Source organism: Embiotoca jacksoni, unplaced genomic scaffold, assembly GCF_022577435.1.
Source record: "Embiotoca jacksoni isolate LCO1_2020_lvr unplaced genomic scaffold, fEmbJac1.0.p SCAF_9, whole genome shotgun sequence".
Lineage (NCBI taxonomy): Eukaryota > Metazoa > Chordata > Actinopteri > Embiotocidae > Embiotoca > Embiotoca jacksoni.
In genome coordinates, this window is record NW_027185447.1 from 17,328,927 (window position 1) to 17,345,438 (window position 16,512).

Below are 16,512 nucleotides of genomic sequence, written 5' to 3' on the forward strand. Positions count from 1 at the left end.
TCATTGCTTTTTTTTGTGTGTGTGGAGCTTGTCTTTAAATGGTTAGTCATGTCCCTGTGTGAGGCTCTGAAGCTGCTTTTCTGACCATCTCCCAAAGAGTTTGTGTTAATTGATAGCAAGTGCCTGTAATTTGCTGTCCATGTGGTAATTATTGACTAATCACTGCTATCCTCTGTAGGGGAAGAGAGCTTTACTATAGAAATAAGGACAGAGTTGCTGCTTTTTGACCACCCGCATCATATGCTGCAGCATTTCCTCTTAAATGTCCTGGCTCCATAACAAATGCTTAAGTCACATGACAACAAAAGCGTATAACCAGTGTTGTCTGATTGAGGATAATTACCTGCTTTAAAGGAGAGCTCATCTTGTTCCTGGCCATCATAATCATACAGAGCGCGCACTCGGACGGCTTTCCCAATGCTGGAATCCTCTTCGAATGAATTCCCGTTCCCACCGTTCTCGTTGCCGGAGCTCGCAGCGGGCTGCTCATCATCAGACCACTCAGTCGAATAAGCTTGGTTCTTCTCATAGCTGCTTACACTGGAGGAGAGAGAGAACGCAGGGGGAGCGTTGACGTTAAATGACCCCAAAACAGATGAGCACAGACATTTTAGTTTAACATGAATAACAAATCTCATGAGGAGGTCAGTTATCGTAAATAAAGTATCTTTGAAGCATGTTTGTCTTTTCCGCAGAAGTTCAAATCTGTCCAGAAACTACTAGTAACATGTAAATGAGCCACGCTGTTCCACTGACTTTTATCTCGATGCACATGGGCATCAGTTTGTTTTCAGTTCCTCTGGCGTGCTACATCCTGCTGCCATAAATAGTCACTAAAGCACCAAGTCTGAAGCTTAAAATAGTTGACACATGCTCTGTTTAATCTTGTTGTTAAAATGTTGTGTCTTAGCTTGAGGTTAAGTGCTAAAAAAGTCTGAAAACACTTAAAGACAGATTAATACACCGACGGTTTTGGTCTTTAAATGATATTTGTTGACAGCAACCAAAATATATAATTAAGTAAACTTAACATTAAATCTAAAGAAATTTAAGTCACACCTTAAATTTGTATTGTTCGATTTTATTCAATTTCATAATTACGCTGTGTGCGTTTTCATGTGATTGATGTGATTGTCGTGATTGTAAACAGACTCCCTGAACTGACCTGCTACGGTCACCAGGTGGAGCCACATGGTCGGTGCTTGGAGTGGGTGGGGCTCCGTCTGGCTTCTTCTTCTTTGGAGGAGCAGCGGCTGCGTCTGGGTTGTACTCCTGTTCCGCAGAGTGAAAAAACAACAACCAAAAAACATGAAAACAGAATGAAGAAAAGTAGATAAAGCAAAAGAGAGGTTTCACACACATATTGTTGTGTGTAGGTTTGATGTTGTACCTCAAATGCAGGCCAGTTCATGTGCATCTCTGGGCCGTGGTTGTTGCTGAACCACTTCAGGTCCTCTTGTGTATTTGCAGCCAGGATCGTGCGCTCCAGTTCTCTGTATATTGTGGCATAGCTGAGGAGAGCAAAATGGAACAAATAGTGACAATGAAAGTGCCAGAAGGGACCTGGGCGACGCTGCCAATTTGGCAACAGATCCTAGAGTGTCGTTCAAATTCTGGGTTGTGAGAGATCCGATGTTGGGTCATGACTAGGCTGAAGTGTCGCCCTGAATTTTTTGCTGAAGCTGGAGCTCTAAGCTGCTGAAGTATTTGGCCTGAATGGTCCAGTCTTTTATTGGGATGTTAGTGTTTAAGTTGCCACAATTTTCCAAAATCACTGCAGTTTGCAGATTCACCTTGTAGTTTAAATCCCCTACATGCAGGGTAAACCCTATGTGTATATAGGCCACATATAGCATACAAAATGCTCCAGGCATAAAACAAACTGTACACAGGGAGTTCCCTTTAACAATTCAACTAATGAGACAAAAAAACAAACAAAAAAGAACACATCTGGAAACGTCTGGAAACGTTTATATATACATATAAAACAACACAGTAAATTAAAACTGCAAGCAGTGATATGCGGGCCCTCGTCAGGGATCCCCGACGTGCAGCGTGCGAGGGCCCGCATATTCTCGCTTGCAGTTTTAATTTTTTTTTCTCTATCTCGTTCCTTATTCTTCTTAAAAAAAAAATTACCTTTTTTTGGTGGCTTTAACATCTTCAAAAACTCATGAAAGTTGGTGCCTGACGCGTGTGCAAAGTTTTTTGAGATTTGGAGCATCGTTTGACCTTAAACATCAACTTCTTGTGTCACGGCGAAACATCAAACTTAGCCGCATCGCCCCAGCTATGCTATATACTATATACTATATACAAAAATAAATTTTGGGTCACTTTTTGGACAACATGCTATAGTATGACTTCTTTTTTTTTTTTTTATCACTTTTTGCAGTATGACCTTTTTCTGAACTGACATGCATGCCTCAAGTGGGGATCGAACCCAGTTACTTCTCACTGAGGCAACTGCTCTAACCACTGCGTCACACTATAGCATGTCGTCTGAAATATGATAAAAAAAAAAAAAGTTCATACTATTGCATTCAAATTTATTAATGGGATTTTGGGGGATAAAATTTGTGGTAGTTTGGACAGAAATCCAAGAAGATTTAGACACCCTTTATTTTTTGTTATTGATTTCTATTTGAGTTTTTGTATTAGGTTTTTGTTTTGTATTGTTGTTGACCTTTGGTTTGGTATTAGTATGACTGCATTTACAACGCAAACCCGAAACCGTGTGGCTTACTCTTAGAGGGATTCGCTCACAGTGAACCATGACATATGGTACCATATGGTAAATGTAGCCGCCGGGGTATCTGTTTAGGGGGCGCTAGCGAGCCATTTGGCCACCCCCATTCACGACTCCACTAAAATACGAAAATTCTTTGGCAGGAGAGACCCGCGTACCAACTTTCATGAGTTTTTGATTATGATAAAGCCTCCAAAAATGCTTATGGAGAATAATAACACGGAATAATAATTCCTTGAAGAACAATAGGGCTTTCGCACCATCGGTGCTCGGGCCCTAATAAAACTAAGAAGGAGTACAAAATCATTCATAGATTTAGTCCAAAGCAGTAACCTGATGGATGCTGTGTTTGATTAAAGTGGCGAGCTACAGCACATTTTTAAAATCGGAAAATTCAATTGAATAATTTAAATGTTTCATAAATTGATTTTGGCCAACCATTTTACTGTAATGTTTAACAGGGCACCCTCTCTGTAGTTTTGTCTAGTGGTGCTGGAAGAATATAAAAGCCAATTTAATTAGTCCATATTTAAATTCAATTGATGTTACTATATTTAACAAGAGAAACTAATTCTTGCCGACTTTATTGTGAGTCACATTCTTAGACTTTGACTTTAGCTCATGAAACTAAAGCAGGTTTCAGAGTATGAATTTTGGTTTTAGCATTAATAGTCATTATAGTTGCAGGAATTAACAAACAATATTTCCCAGTCATTTAAGAAAACACAAATGTGCGACACGCTTAGTAAAGGCGAAGTGTGAAAAGGATTGAATAAATCAAAGGTGAGTGATCAAACCAGTCAGGATGAACTACAGCGCGATCCTCTAAAACATAGAGAAGCCTCAGTAATTGATGACAACTGAAGTTGACAGGCTTGTTTACAGAGCCTGAAAATCACTTTGCCGTGGTTTTGTTTGTTATATGCAGGTTAAAAACAGCCCAGAATATACAGAACAGTCACTGTGAACAAAATTCAGTTTGGCAGAAACGCCACTCACTGAATCTTCAATTAATTAGTGCTGTGAGTCTCAACACTAATGAGAAATACATGCCTGGTGGAGACGTTTACTGAGATCGTTCTATTCGAAGTGAACTGTGCTGAATGCGACACGAGACAAATCAAACTAATCTGTCATAGATTTGTTTGGAGTGTGACTATTTTAGATTAAAAGCATGCAATCCTGCTCAAGTAAGACATTACCTATGTTTCATGTACCCACTGAGCAAAGGATATTACGTTCTATATCATTTCACAGACTGAAATTTTACATGCACGAGAGGAAAACTAAAAAGTCTAAATAAACCAAACCACAGAGGTAAGATTTGTGGAAGAAGAAGAGACGATCTATCAAACCTAAATAAAACTCCTCTCCTCTCCTTCCCTCCCTCCCTCCCCCACACCAACCTTGGGTTCTCGGTGAGGTTAAGATGGCGTTTGATGTCCAGCAAGGCCTCCTTGAGGAAGGTCAGCCTCTTGACTTCGTGCTGCTGGCACTGGTCAAACACCTGCTCCATGCTCTCCATGTACTGCGGAGTGCATTTGTTCAGCTCCTCCAGAGACTTCTCATACTTTTCTTTAGCCTGAAACACATTTGAGAAAACACATTTATACCTGAAGTATTGATGGAAAATAAACCAGTTCTTTATTATTTAAATTTTAACTTTCATATGTATCGCGGTATAAAACTTGATTGCAGATTTTTTTTATTCTCCAGCAACATTAAATAAGCTCTCTGAAAGGTGGGACAACATACTGTATCATGATTATGTTGTAAAAGCAAAAATCTTTTCACATAAACATAAATATCTCATCTAAAATACAAAAACCCACATTTTCCTTCACACTGCAGGCGTCTATCGTAACATTACATATTATACTGTTCTTTTAGATAAGAATTTGTCAAAGCCTGATCAATTAGTCTGATCAATAGCTATTTAAAACCCTGCCAATATGCAGTAGCTGTGAGAAAGAGCCTGGAGTAGGGAGATAAGGTACTATGTGGACTGTTTGAATACAAACATGTCTTACCTCTATTGACAAATGTACAAACGCATTTGTCCAAAAGCAAGTATTAGAATGTGTTGTGGGTGCATATCGGTGTGGAAGTATGTTTGCGGGTGTTGATCTGTTCTTCATCAGACATGCCTGAACAGAAAACCTCGTTGTTTTTCTTCTCGCCTCAAACTAAACAAACTTAAAGACTTTAAGCTTTTCACCTTCTGCATGTCCTGTTTGCATTTGTCCACTTTCTCGTGGAGTTTCTTCTGCTGGTCGGGTGTGACAGAAGCCTCGGTCTTGCCGTTGGCCTCTCGGGCCGCAGCCAGCTTCTCCTCCTTGCAGGCCATGTGGTATCCTTTCTTAGCTGTCTCCATCTGCATGTCCAAACACAGGCGCTGTCAGTATCAGATATCACATGATCTAATTTGACAAACGGAACACAATGAAGTCTCAATTACTCATCTCAAAATAGGAATGACCTTATTTTAATGCAATCACTTTATAATGTCGTGCACTTACATCCAGGAAGAGAGACAAATTTTTAAAAGATCAAACTGAGTGATGCTCCAAATCACTGGTGGATGATCGGATTTGTGACCGAATATCTTTGTTTTTCAGTATCAATGCACAGGGAAGGAATTCATCTTCGTTTGTGGAGAGTCCAGAAAAGCCAGTCACACCTGTATCTACTGGAACCTCAGTTCTTCAGTAGAGAGCTCACCTTCATAATAGTATGGATCATAAATAGATCTTCTAAAGGGTCAATTAATGTGAAAAGTGAACTTTGAACACGGTGCTTTTTTATTGACGTTCAGGCAGTAATATCACTAAAGTGTCTTCCTAAGTTGGGCATCAGGACTTAATTAGAGACAAACTGTTGTCTCAAAAAGTTTCTGCTTTAAATATTACATGGAAATGGACGGCAATCAAATTCAGTTATAGATTTGAATCAGGAAATGTGCAACTATAACCACCAACGAAACACAATCTCATGAAGCAACTCCACGATTACTCCATAGATTAAATCATTGGAACAGCCGACCACACTGCTGTTCACAAGTCCAATATTTACTCCCTTTTATCTCTGTAATACCAGACTATTTAGCTGCAAAACGGTCCGCTGTGTTCACCAGCTAGTCACAAACTGTGGCTGTCTGCTGTTTGGTGCTGAGCAGGCGGTGTACAGTGGGATTTTAGGGCTTTTTCCCTGATAGTAGCTCCCTGCTGCAATAAAAAAAAAAAATGACACCATGAGAGTAAAGACAGTGACCCAGAACAGTAAAGCTGTTGGATGGATGGATAAAAAACGAGTTAAAACTCGCTATAAAGCTCTGTAAAGCAAGGGACGCTAGTAATTCAGGTGACAACTCCCTGATGATCCATCACGATGAGCAACCCCTTTCACATTGTTGCCACGTTGTTATTTATGAGTTTTGCGAAAATATTCATTATTTCCGCTTTAACTGTGTCCAGTATTATAGACACATGGTGAATTTCATCTTAAATGTTAAAAAGTGATTGGAAAAAGCATTAAAATGGTTCTTGTTTTGGTCTAGCTTTGTTTTTTGACTTGCTTCCCGTGTCACATGTGGTCCTGTGTCTCTGTTTGAGCCGCAGTCACTCAGTAATCACCCGGTCAGTGTATAAACTCCCCTTCAGTCACTCTTAGTTGCTGGATTATTAAGTCAACACCCTCATGGATAACTCTTATTAGTCTGTGTTTGTTCTTGAGCCTCTGCTCTTCTCTGTGTTCTACTACTCAAGCCCTGGTAAGTACAGTTCGTTGTTTACCTCCTGCCTCTGTATTGTGGATTTGGGTCCTCTCCTATTAAACTGTGACTAAAACTACATCTAAGGACAGCAAGGATGTTATTTCTTGTGTTGCATTTTTCTTTCCGTACTCTATTCTTATCAGGAATTGAAGTTCAAGGTTTAAAATAGTGTGAGATGAGTGAGGAGTGATTATAATATCGATGTGACTGAAACAGAAAGAGCCAGTAAACAGCTCATTTCATTTTCCCTACTGAATAAAGCTGTCCTCCAAGGACAAACAGGACGACTAAATTTGTGCTTATTCCCCTCACCTCCTTCAGTTTTTTGGCCCATGGTTTCTGAGCCTTCTTGAAGCCTTCTTCTGCCTCTTTGGCCTCTTTGAAGCCTCCAATAATTTGCTTATGATACGCCTCCTTCTGCCAGTTCTTCACTTTCTCGACGTCTTCGTTCATCAGGTTGTTCTTCACGTCTTGGTGCAGCTCGCTAACTTTCTCTGCCTCGGTCATCACGCCCAGCCAGGCTCTCTCCACGGAGCCGTACTGTGGGCCTGCGAGTCAGACAAAGTGATTCATTCCTAATAAATAATTCAAGGCAATATTGCTCGATTCAGTTATTACCATACAACAAACATCAAACTGTGCAAATGGAGATTTGGCAACTTGAAAGTCAGTGTTAGATACATTCATTTGTTAAGCTGTTTGTTGTTATTGACCCTTCTTAAAATGCTGACCTTTCTCAATGAGCTGTCTCCATCTCTTGGACCAGGCAGTTAGCTGATCACCGTAGGCTTTTTCTATCTTGGCACGTTCCTGCAGGCAGCCCATGAGATCATTGCAGAGCCGATGGCCGTCATCAAATCTCTTGACCGCACGTTTGTAGTTCCCCACCTGAGGATAGAGAGAGGCCAATGAAAAGACTCGCAACTTATCGGCCTGTACACATATCACAGAGGAAAAATAAAACATTGTATGCTGTATGCTTTGGGATGTGTACGGTAAGAGGATGGCCCCTAAAGAGCACTTTCTATTTACTGCGAAAATACAAGCAGTTTGAATGTAATGTCAGTTTGACTGAATAATCACCTGCAGTTTTAATGGTAATGTATTGAGTGTAATAGCTACAGCAATTACAAGAATGATTTTAGGAGTCCCATAATAATACATAAGGAGTAAAATATTTTCAGTAAAATAGGCCGATTTAAATAATAGGCTACTTTATGGAGGTTATGCCCGGCACACACTACAGGATTTTCAAATCTTAACCAATTTTAAAACATGGGAGACAACAAGCGTAATGACAAATTTAACAGTTTTTAAAACAAATATTTTAATCACAACAATGCACACAGGACCTCACACTTTATATTAAATTATTATTTCAGAGTAGAATTCAAAGGATTTCTGATCATGTGTAACTCCAGAACAAAACCAACATGGAGACGGATTGTTGTTGTTGCCCAAAATAGACCCATTTATCTTAAGCTGTGGGGCCAGCATTGATTAGAAAATCGTCCTCAGAGGAAACCAAATTACAGTAATATTTCTATTTTAACACAATTTCTACATTATAAATAGAGGGCTAAATTAAATTATGGTTTATTCTTCTCTATCAGTTTTTAAATCTGAATGCTACTTGCAGTTAGAAGTTTGAAGCTGGTACAATCAAGGTATGAGCTGATTTCCTGCTCTTTCATGTGGGAACATGTTTTATTTCAAACTAGTGAGTGGTTCATCAAAAATCATTATTGATTTAAAAAAAAAAAAATGTCTCTGTGTCTGCATTTGTATAAGGGAGAGATCATTTGAAACTAACAAGGACATAGTTAAAATAGATCCAATACAGAAGGGAGTAAAATGTAAGTTTATAACTGTTGGTACACGTTTTATACCAATGAGAGTAGGCATAGAAGCAGTACAGCTCAGCAGCACCACAAACTACATCCTCCACAAAGACCATAAAGTTGAATCAATGCCTCTTTGAAACAGTTCCAACAAAGACTAAACATGATAACTTTCATGAAAGAAAGATTTATTGCAACTGTGGTATTGTTAAACAATCCTGTTACTGCTTTCTCAATTATCTGCAATTTAAAACATGCTATTTGCATCTATATATGCACATTTGAAATCTAACCAGCTCCAGTCAACCTCATTTTGAGAATAAAGATATCAAGGCTACATTTTTATTATCCTACTCAAGTAAACGTTGTGGTATTGATTTTTTTTCTGTCAGAATCATTTTACTGCATTTGTTTTTTATATCTCGCCACCTTAAGTGAGACTTCCTTAAAACAGCAGTGTCAGGCGGTGTGGCTCCGCCTCTTTGGTGCCTGCAGGGGGCGTGAGCTCATGGTGCATGATGAAGGGAGGGTAGTGAGGGGGGGTTTACTCGTGCCTGTGCATGTGTAGTTATGCAATGACATGGGCTTGTATTTGTGTGTGTACACGAATGTCTGTGTGTGTGTGTGTAAGTGTGTACATGCACAAACTGAGGCTGCTTTAATCCTCTTGAGTGGTGTAATGCAGTCAGACAGATTCTCAGGGAAAGATGATGAGGAAGAGACAGAAATACCACAGACTGTGTGTGCATATAGGCTGCAAATACATATCGTCGTATACGGCATCATACAGACACATCTCACGGAGAGCCCGTATGGCATGTTTGCAGGCTGCAGGCTGCAGAGCTGCGCTGTGATTGGTCCTGACACGAGAGCATGCATGTGTGGTTACTGTTTGAGATGGAAGCTGCAGGGAGGCTGCGAGACAGGTGTTTAACGGTATGAGTTTTGTCCTGTGTAACAGATTGCCAAGTCACACCAACAACAACACGTAGGTGGACTGGCTGTACGCATGAAAACACACCTGAGCTGTTGTGTCTGCACAGTAGCTCTAAATATCGCTTTGCTTATAAATTGCAAGCCTTTCTGATGACCAAACCTGAAAATAAAGCATTTTTCTGGCATTAATAAACCATGAGCTGACCTCAGCTGTGTTGCTAGTGTTACAGATGCTATAGGCAGGTGCATGTGGTGAAAGGCTGCCTCAGAGCGGCTGATGACTGAGGCTCTTTGTCTGAGTGTCCGTGGATAACAGCCACGATACAAAGAAGACTCTGTACTGAGGGAATTCATTATCACTAATTTGTTGGGTTTAAAATGTGTAAACACACACACGCACGCATTCACACGCACGCACGCGCACACACACACACACACAGTTGTGTCACTTCAAAGGACATTTCCTTACATTCATTTTCTGCAGACTTACCTTCACCTGAATGTTTCACCAAACTTAAATAAACAGTTAACACGAAAACTTAATTGTTTTTTAGTCCCTAAAAGAAGGTCTGATATCCACAATGTGGCTGTGTGACGGATTTATGCCCCCATGACGTGAGAACAGACACACATTGTATTCAACAAGTGAAGATGGACAAAGCTTGTATAATAATGTTTATATTTGTTGTGATGAAGACACAAATAGGATTTACAATACGTACACTGATAAAAACAAACGTGACCTCCAATTAAATAAGAAAGGATTGTTGAAGTATTTGCCGCTGGTTAACGTTTGGTTCTATCTTTAACAAAGTAAAATACAGCATTTATTAAGGAAGTGGCACCAAAGAAAAACTGATAATTTCCTAAACATATGCACAGTACATCGTATTTTGTTTATAGCAAAGAGTTTCAGATAAAAATGGAAACTCAGTCTCAGAAATCCTTTTCCCTTTTTGTTATGTAAACATGCATGTACTTTTTAAGAATAATGATATATATTAATAGCCTCACTTTTTTTTGTTACGTTTTTTGTGACATGTGTCAAACCACTATTCCATTCAAAAACTAAGTGTCCAATATGTAATAATAAAATATAAATGTTTATACTTTTATTATGGGACTATCAGTTTATGACTTGCACTGCGTTATCTGCACAGTTACTTTTATTCACCTGCTTTATCTGTTGTATTAAACTTATTTTCATTTTCTATTTAAAAAAAAATTTCAAGTCATATTTATGTATTTTATAAATCTTGATTTTGTTTCTTTTACAGCTTGTCTTGATGAGTTCCCTTCTACTTTATGTACGATACTTTGAATTGCCTTGTTGTTTAACAGTTGCTATATGAATGAACTTAACTTGCTTTGCCTTATACTTTGTTTACTTTCATTAAATGTACCTATATTTTTAGCACTGTGATTAAAAATACTGTTACTGTTATAACAAAAATTGGTCCGGTAACCCTAACCCCAACAAAATCTGTCTACCAGCACCTCTAAAGCTCACGAAGGAACAAGTTAAATATGTGCAAAAACTAAAGAGAAAATAAAAAAATGAAAAGATATCTAATGGACAGATGTGTGAGTGTTATCTATATATTCGCAACTAACTCTTCACAAGACAACAGCAAGCATCAAATCCTCTTTTAAAGTATGAAAGTATGAAGCTACGCTTTCAAACTATCAACAGAAGTAACCATGTGCCTTGAAACTTGGGTTATCAAGCAGCTTCATTGCGACTTTTGAGCCAAATTTAGTTTTTAGGACTTCTAAGAATAACCATGATCTCAATTTCATGGTTTCAGTGGTGACTTGATTTCCTGGTGCCGAATCAATAGAAAACCAGGAGAGGGTGAGTGGTTGTGTTGCAGGCTGAAAGCCCGTCAGAACAGACGTGACGGTGTCTCTTTACCTCCCAGAAGCTGTCCATGGTGTCGTCAGCACCTGCAAATTCATCGTAGGAGCCAGACATTTTCCTGGATGTGGCAAAGAACGCTAAAGACTAAACCTGTCCTCTGCAGCAGAGCTGGGTTCCTCATGCACTGAAAGACACGAACACAATAACAATGTGAGACAGTAACATCACATAATTACACAAACAAAGCAGTACAGTGAGCATGAGCAGACGTTAGTGGAGAAAGATGGCCGAGCTGGCCTCTGTGTAACTGGAGGGAACCTTTCAGTGTGAGGGTTTCTATTTGAGACATTTATAATAATGAGATAAAAATAGTCTCCTCCGACATGCACATATCGCCGTGCCCCGAGGAATGAGAGGGGGCATCTTATATTGGTGTGTCCTAGAAAAGGCACCAGAGAGAGTGGAGCATCACACAGCTCTGACCCGAAATCTTTGCACAGTGAAAACTCTCATTCTTCTGACATATTACAGCTAAGAGATATTTGAACAACACACACAGCACACGTGCATAGTTACAACGCTCAGCTGCCCAGAAATGCACCTTGAGTGTAAACACAGTCGTGTAATTGCTGCCTCCAAATAGCACAGAAAACAAACACATTGAAACCAGATAAACAAGCTTAGTTCGCCAGTTACCTGGTACAGCCTGCAGGACTCAGTCCCTTCTGGGTTTCCTCAAGCGTTTAAAGTGATTTATATTTATTTGTTTGACGTGTTCGATATCATACCACCAGGGTGAAAACAGAAGAGACTGCGAGCCGCGATATTGGTATTGAACTCCCGTTTGAAGCTTAATCCATTTTGCGCTCATGACTAATGCCTTCCCTTTGACGGAGAGCTCTTCATCCCACAGCAACAGACAGTATGACAATAAAATTCATAGCATAGTGTGTAATAATAATGAGGCTGGCTGGACATGGCTTCTTGTTCTTTATAATTCCAGGGGATTGTTGTTATTATGTAGCACTGAACACAGTCCACCACTGCAAATGCAACGTTTAACACTATTGATGTTTTTAATTAAAATGATAAGGTGCAAATTGTTCTTAAGAAAAGCGTGTAATTCAATGATTCTTAGTATGCACAGACTAAATTAAGAGTTGCTTAAGCGTGCTAGATAGAGGTCAGCGCATATGAAGGATGACTCGTGGCCATTTCAGATTATAAACTGAGTCAGCACTCTGTAGCCGTCTGTATCGCAGGGAGTATTTTGTGCAAATAATGCTGCGGCCCTTCATGCCTCATCCTTCAACCTCCTTCTGCAGTCAAGTACAAATTAATTCCTGCAACATCCTTCATCCCTGGAATGACTCATGAAAAGTAGCTTTCTGCATCAGTCTCAACTTGAACCGGCCCGACCTCACTTTCTTTATACACAACATAACAGCCTAATTGTCCTTGTGAGAAAAATGAGAGCGTTGGAACTACAAGGTCAGCTCAGACAGGGAACGTATTTTTAGTCCTGCAACATGCTTGATGTTTTAACAGGGGGTCTACTCATCAAAACATCATCAAGAGAACATTTGTACCTCTTTGTGATTGGTTGTGGTTGCAGCTGGAGAGCAGGCAATCTAGTCCAGTGTCTCTACAGAACATAGACTAATTCAACCAAGCTGTATTCTACCAAAGCCCTCGGTTAGTATCACCCGCTGTCTCTTAACATGGCTTTTATTCACAGACTGTTAATGAGAGTACACTCTGCTGGTGCAAAATACAAAAGACCTGTTTCATGAGTTAAACATTTTACTCTCAGAGACTGAATAAGAGACAACTTGAGCCACTTGAGATCAGCTGCAAAATATTTTTCACATTATTCATCTTTTTTTTTTCTCAAGAGAAAGCTTCAAGGCTCAGAGAAAAAAAGATGCTATATTTGCTGTCTGAGCTACACGGTTTGATCCAACTGACAACCGCATGTACTGCAAGTCCTGTGAGGAAAAACAGCATTTTATGCCGGGACAGTAGAACACTGGAGCTTTTACTGAATCAAAGACGAATTATGTCCTAATGCAGAACACCAGATCTAAAGTGTATCATTACTAATCATACATACTGCAACCAATATTTTGCATCATCTATTACATTTTGACTGACATTTTTTGGTGATTTAAAAGCCCACTTTGACCATGCACACCTTGCAGCATCATCCACACAATGCGAGACTCCACATCAGCAGGAAAACACCCTCATTTACTCTCTTCTTGGAAATGGGCACACGACCTCTTTCTGCCCATCCATGTGACACTGAGAAGCCGTGTCAGCCACGCTCACTACCTGCCGCACAACTTAAAGAACCATTCAGTATTTTAGAATGGATGTCAACAGTATCCGGTGTCACTGAACACAATTCATGACAACGAAGAGGCTCACATTGCCTCACTGACCTCTGCTGAGGAAATGAATGCAATCCTTCATAATCCCCTGACTTTTCCTCGCTTTCAGAGGGTGTCTTTAGAAAATAGAAGATTTTCTAAAGTAGTAGATTGATAATACTCCCAATCTATATCTTAAACATGAAGCTACAGCTCATGGCCTAAAATCAGCTTAGTTTAGCATAAACTGAATGTGGCCTAGGCTGGGGGGAAAAAAAGAAAAAAAAAAAAGAAAATCCAACTACCAGCACATCTAAAGCTTGTTACTTAAAGTAATAATCTTTTCATATATATAAATGTCTGTTGAGTCTTTATCTATGAATAAGGTAACACATTGGTGACTGAGACGGTGACCCACTAATGAAGGCCCTTCCATTTGCAGTATTACAACCTGAACTAGTTGGGTGATAACATTTTCTGGGAAAGCTTATGGACAAAATAGTGCCACAAAGAGAACAAAACAGATCTGAGAGATGGTAACTTCAACACCTTTTAACTTGTTTAAACTGTCCCAAATCCCAAGTGTAGAAATGACAATCTGTGGTCGTCTCGCTTTTGTACGAAGCAAATCTAACATGCTGCTGGTTTTTAGCTTCATATCTGGTGGTCTTCTCGTTTAACTCTGAGCATGATGGTTCAAGTGGTGCGCATCTAATGTGTACTTTTTGTATGAGTAATTGAAAATCCTAATTTAATACTTGGCTGTATCTGTTTACGTGTACGTGCATGTGTGAAGTTGGAATCAAGTTGAAGACGCAGATGACTTATTTTACTCTTTTGTAGGGACTCGTGTCCATGTCATGCAAATATTTTGCAAATAAGAAAACTGAAGCCCCACTTAAAAACCACTGGCCTCTCAATCTCTGACATGCTTATCGAAACATGCTTTTTTTCCCCTTTTTTTTTTAAAACAGTGCAATCCATGCAATGTAAATAGTCAACTATATGATGCAAGACAGCCCCATCAAGCAAGGAAGCTAAGCAGCCCTAAAGTAGCATTTCTTAATCCCAGCAACCCACAAACGCCATTGGTCCAGTAATCTGTTCATCAGTCAAATCATCCAATAAGCTCCAGTGTCCATGACCACAATACCTAGTGGCATCAAAGCCATTTAAGCTGTGGCACAATGCCAGAATCCCATCTCATAACAAAACTAATGCAGGCCATAAGCCCAGTTTAGTCAAAACTCCCACACTTGGACCAATATAACACAATGTTGATGGTTAGGAAGCATTTGGATTGGACAAGTAATTCCTTGAGAGCGTGTCCAACATTTTCTTAGACAGATAATCTAATTAAAGAAAAGGTCTGACCTCCTTATTGACACACAGCTTCTTCTTTCTAAGGACAATGTGGCCATAAATGTCATCAGCCCGAGCTAACCGGGTCATCAGAGAGAGAATGCATCATAGAAAATTTCACAGTTTTAGTTCCACAGTGGGAGTGTGTTGTGTGTCCCACGACATAGATAAAGTTTGGGGGTGGGAGTCATCAGCATTCTGGAGAGGGGCTTACACCACAGTTATTGAGGTCAATCCACTTCAATGACTGTGAACACACCTCCCATTCCCCTGGGTATTATGTGGTGAGAAAGTCACAGTAAAGACAGAATACTGTTTCTGACTTTAGTTGGCGAGTAGTACAATAAGTTTGGCATAGACGGTAGGGAACAATGAAACAGGCCTGCACATAATCAAGGGTAACACTCAAAATATCACATGCAGAAACAAATGTTAAAATAACAGCTGGTCTGTGCAAGAACCACTTATTCATTTGGATTCATCTTTCAATTTGAAACCACTTACAACCCACTCACTGTGCAAAACACTCCCTGTCAAAGCAATCTCTTTTGTAATCTTAAATCTTTTAGGAGCCTGTTGTGATTGCAGAGGAAGTGTTGGTCCCTCAGACTGACATACCAAACTACTATTACGATCCAAACTCTTGCACATTTGTTAGTTACCATTATTCTGCACATTCACTTACCACAGTTGGCTCCATCATTGCAAAGTAAAAAAAGAAAAACAAACCCTGAAAAGTTTAAATCAAACACAATTCCTTAAAACAAACGACGTTTTTGAAAAATGAACGGATTTAAAGTCCAAGTATGTCCTTTTCAGTTTGATAAAAGATGTGTTGCCAAATTATATTTTTGAAGCGTTGACCTCTGTGGCCAAAGTGAACCAAGAGAGGACGATATGTCTGACCAAACCAGCACGTCTCAGAGGCTGAGGGATTATCCTGCAGTGTGCCATTTGAATAGCTTTAGAGGGGGGAGGGAGCTCACCAGGAAGAAGAACGAAGGAGCAGATAGGACGGCAGAGACACAAGCACAAGAGGAAAGTGATATTCACATTCAACTTTAATATATGACGACATATACAGACAGAACCAACTACAAAGTTTATTTTATGGGAGTTTAAAAAAAAAAAAAAAAAAAATTGTAAACAATACAAATGAACTGTTGGCACACATATGGCTCAGCACTCAGAGCAACATAACACAAGTAAATACTGCAGTAGCCTGGTGAACATGAACGCTTTTAAGAGAGTTAAAGAGAACCGCTGATCCAGGTGAGACAACTGTTCCTAATTCAGTCAGAGGAAGCTGTGTTGACAAATCTTTCGGAGCACTGAATGGGAACCACAACAAACACGCAAGCTTGTTACAGTAAGAAGCTTTCAGGGAGATGAACTAACTTTACTCCGGCACATTACAAAATTCACTATCTCCACTCTGATTGAGACAACAGCGGTTTATAAATACAAAGCTGTTAATCAAAACCTGATAAAGTCTTTTTTTTTTTTTCTCCAATAATAATAATTAAAAAAATAATAATAATTATGGCTGGGCTTGCAGCTAATGTGGAAGGTCAAACATTATGTGACGGAACTATTAAAAGCACCAGCTGACGTGTGGA

General features: G+C 39.5%; 1 protein-coding gene across 4 annotated transcripts in view; it reads right to left on the reverse strand.

Moving 5' to 3' along the window:
• pacsin1a (protein kinase C and casein kinase substrate in neurons 1a) overlaps nucleotides 1-16,512 on the reverse strand; it is a 33,654-nt gene that overhangs the window by 3,771 nt on the left and 13,371 nt on the right. For 2 of the 4 annotated variants that reach the window (XM_069141704.1, XM_069141705.1), the window contains exons 3-10: nucleotides 11,214-11,343; nucleotides 7,253-7,409; nucleotides 6,834-7,069; nucleotides 4,968-5,123; nucleotides 4,156-4,331; nucleotides 1,391-1,511; nucleotides 1,166-1,272; nucleotides 344-540 (exon numbers count right to left, since the gene is read on the reverse strand). In XM_069141704.1, coding sequence (XP_068997805.1) covers nucleotides 344-540; nucleotides 1,166-1,272; nucleotides 1,391-1,511; nucleotides 4,156-4,331; nucleotides 4,968-5,123; nucleotides 6,834-7,069; nucleotides 7,253-7,409; nucleotides 11,214-11,273 — 1,210 coding nt within the window. In that variant the 5' untranslated portion in view covers nucleotides 11,274-11,343. Of the gene's footprint in view, nucleotides 1-343; nucleotides 541-1,165; nucleotides 1,273-1,390; nucleotides 1,512-4,155; nucleotides 4,332-4,967; nucleotides 5,124-6,833; nucleotides 7,070-7,252; nucleotides 7,410-11,213; nucleotides 11,344-15,578; nucleotides 15,802-16,512 lie in introns of those variants that run through there. The other 2 variants (XM_069141706.1, XM_069141707.1) reach the window with 2 other exon arrangements.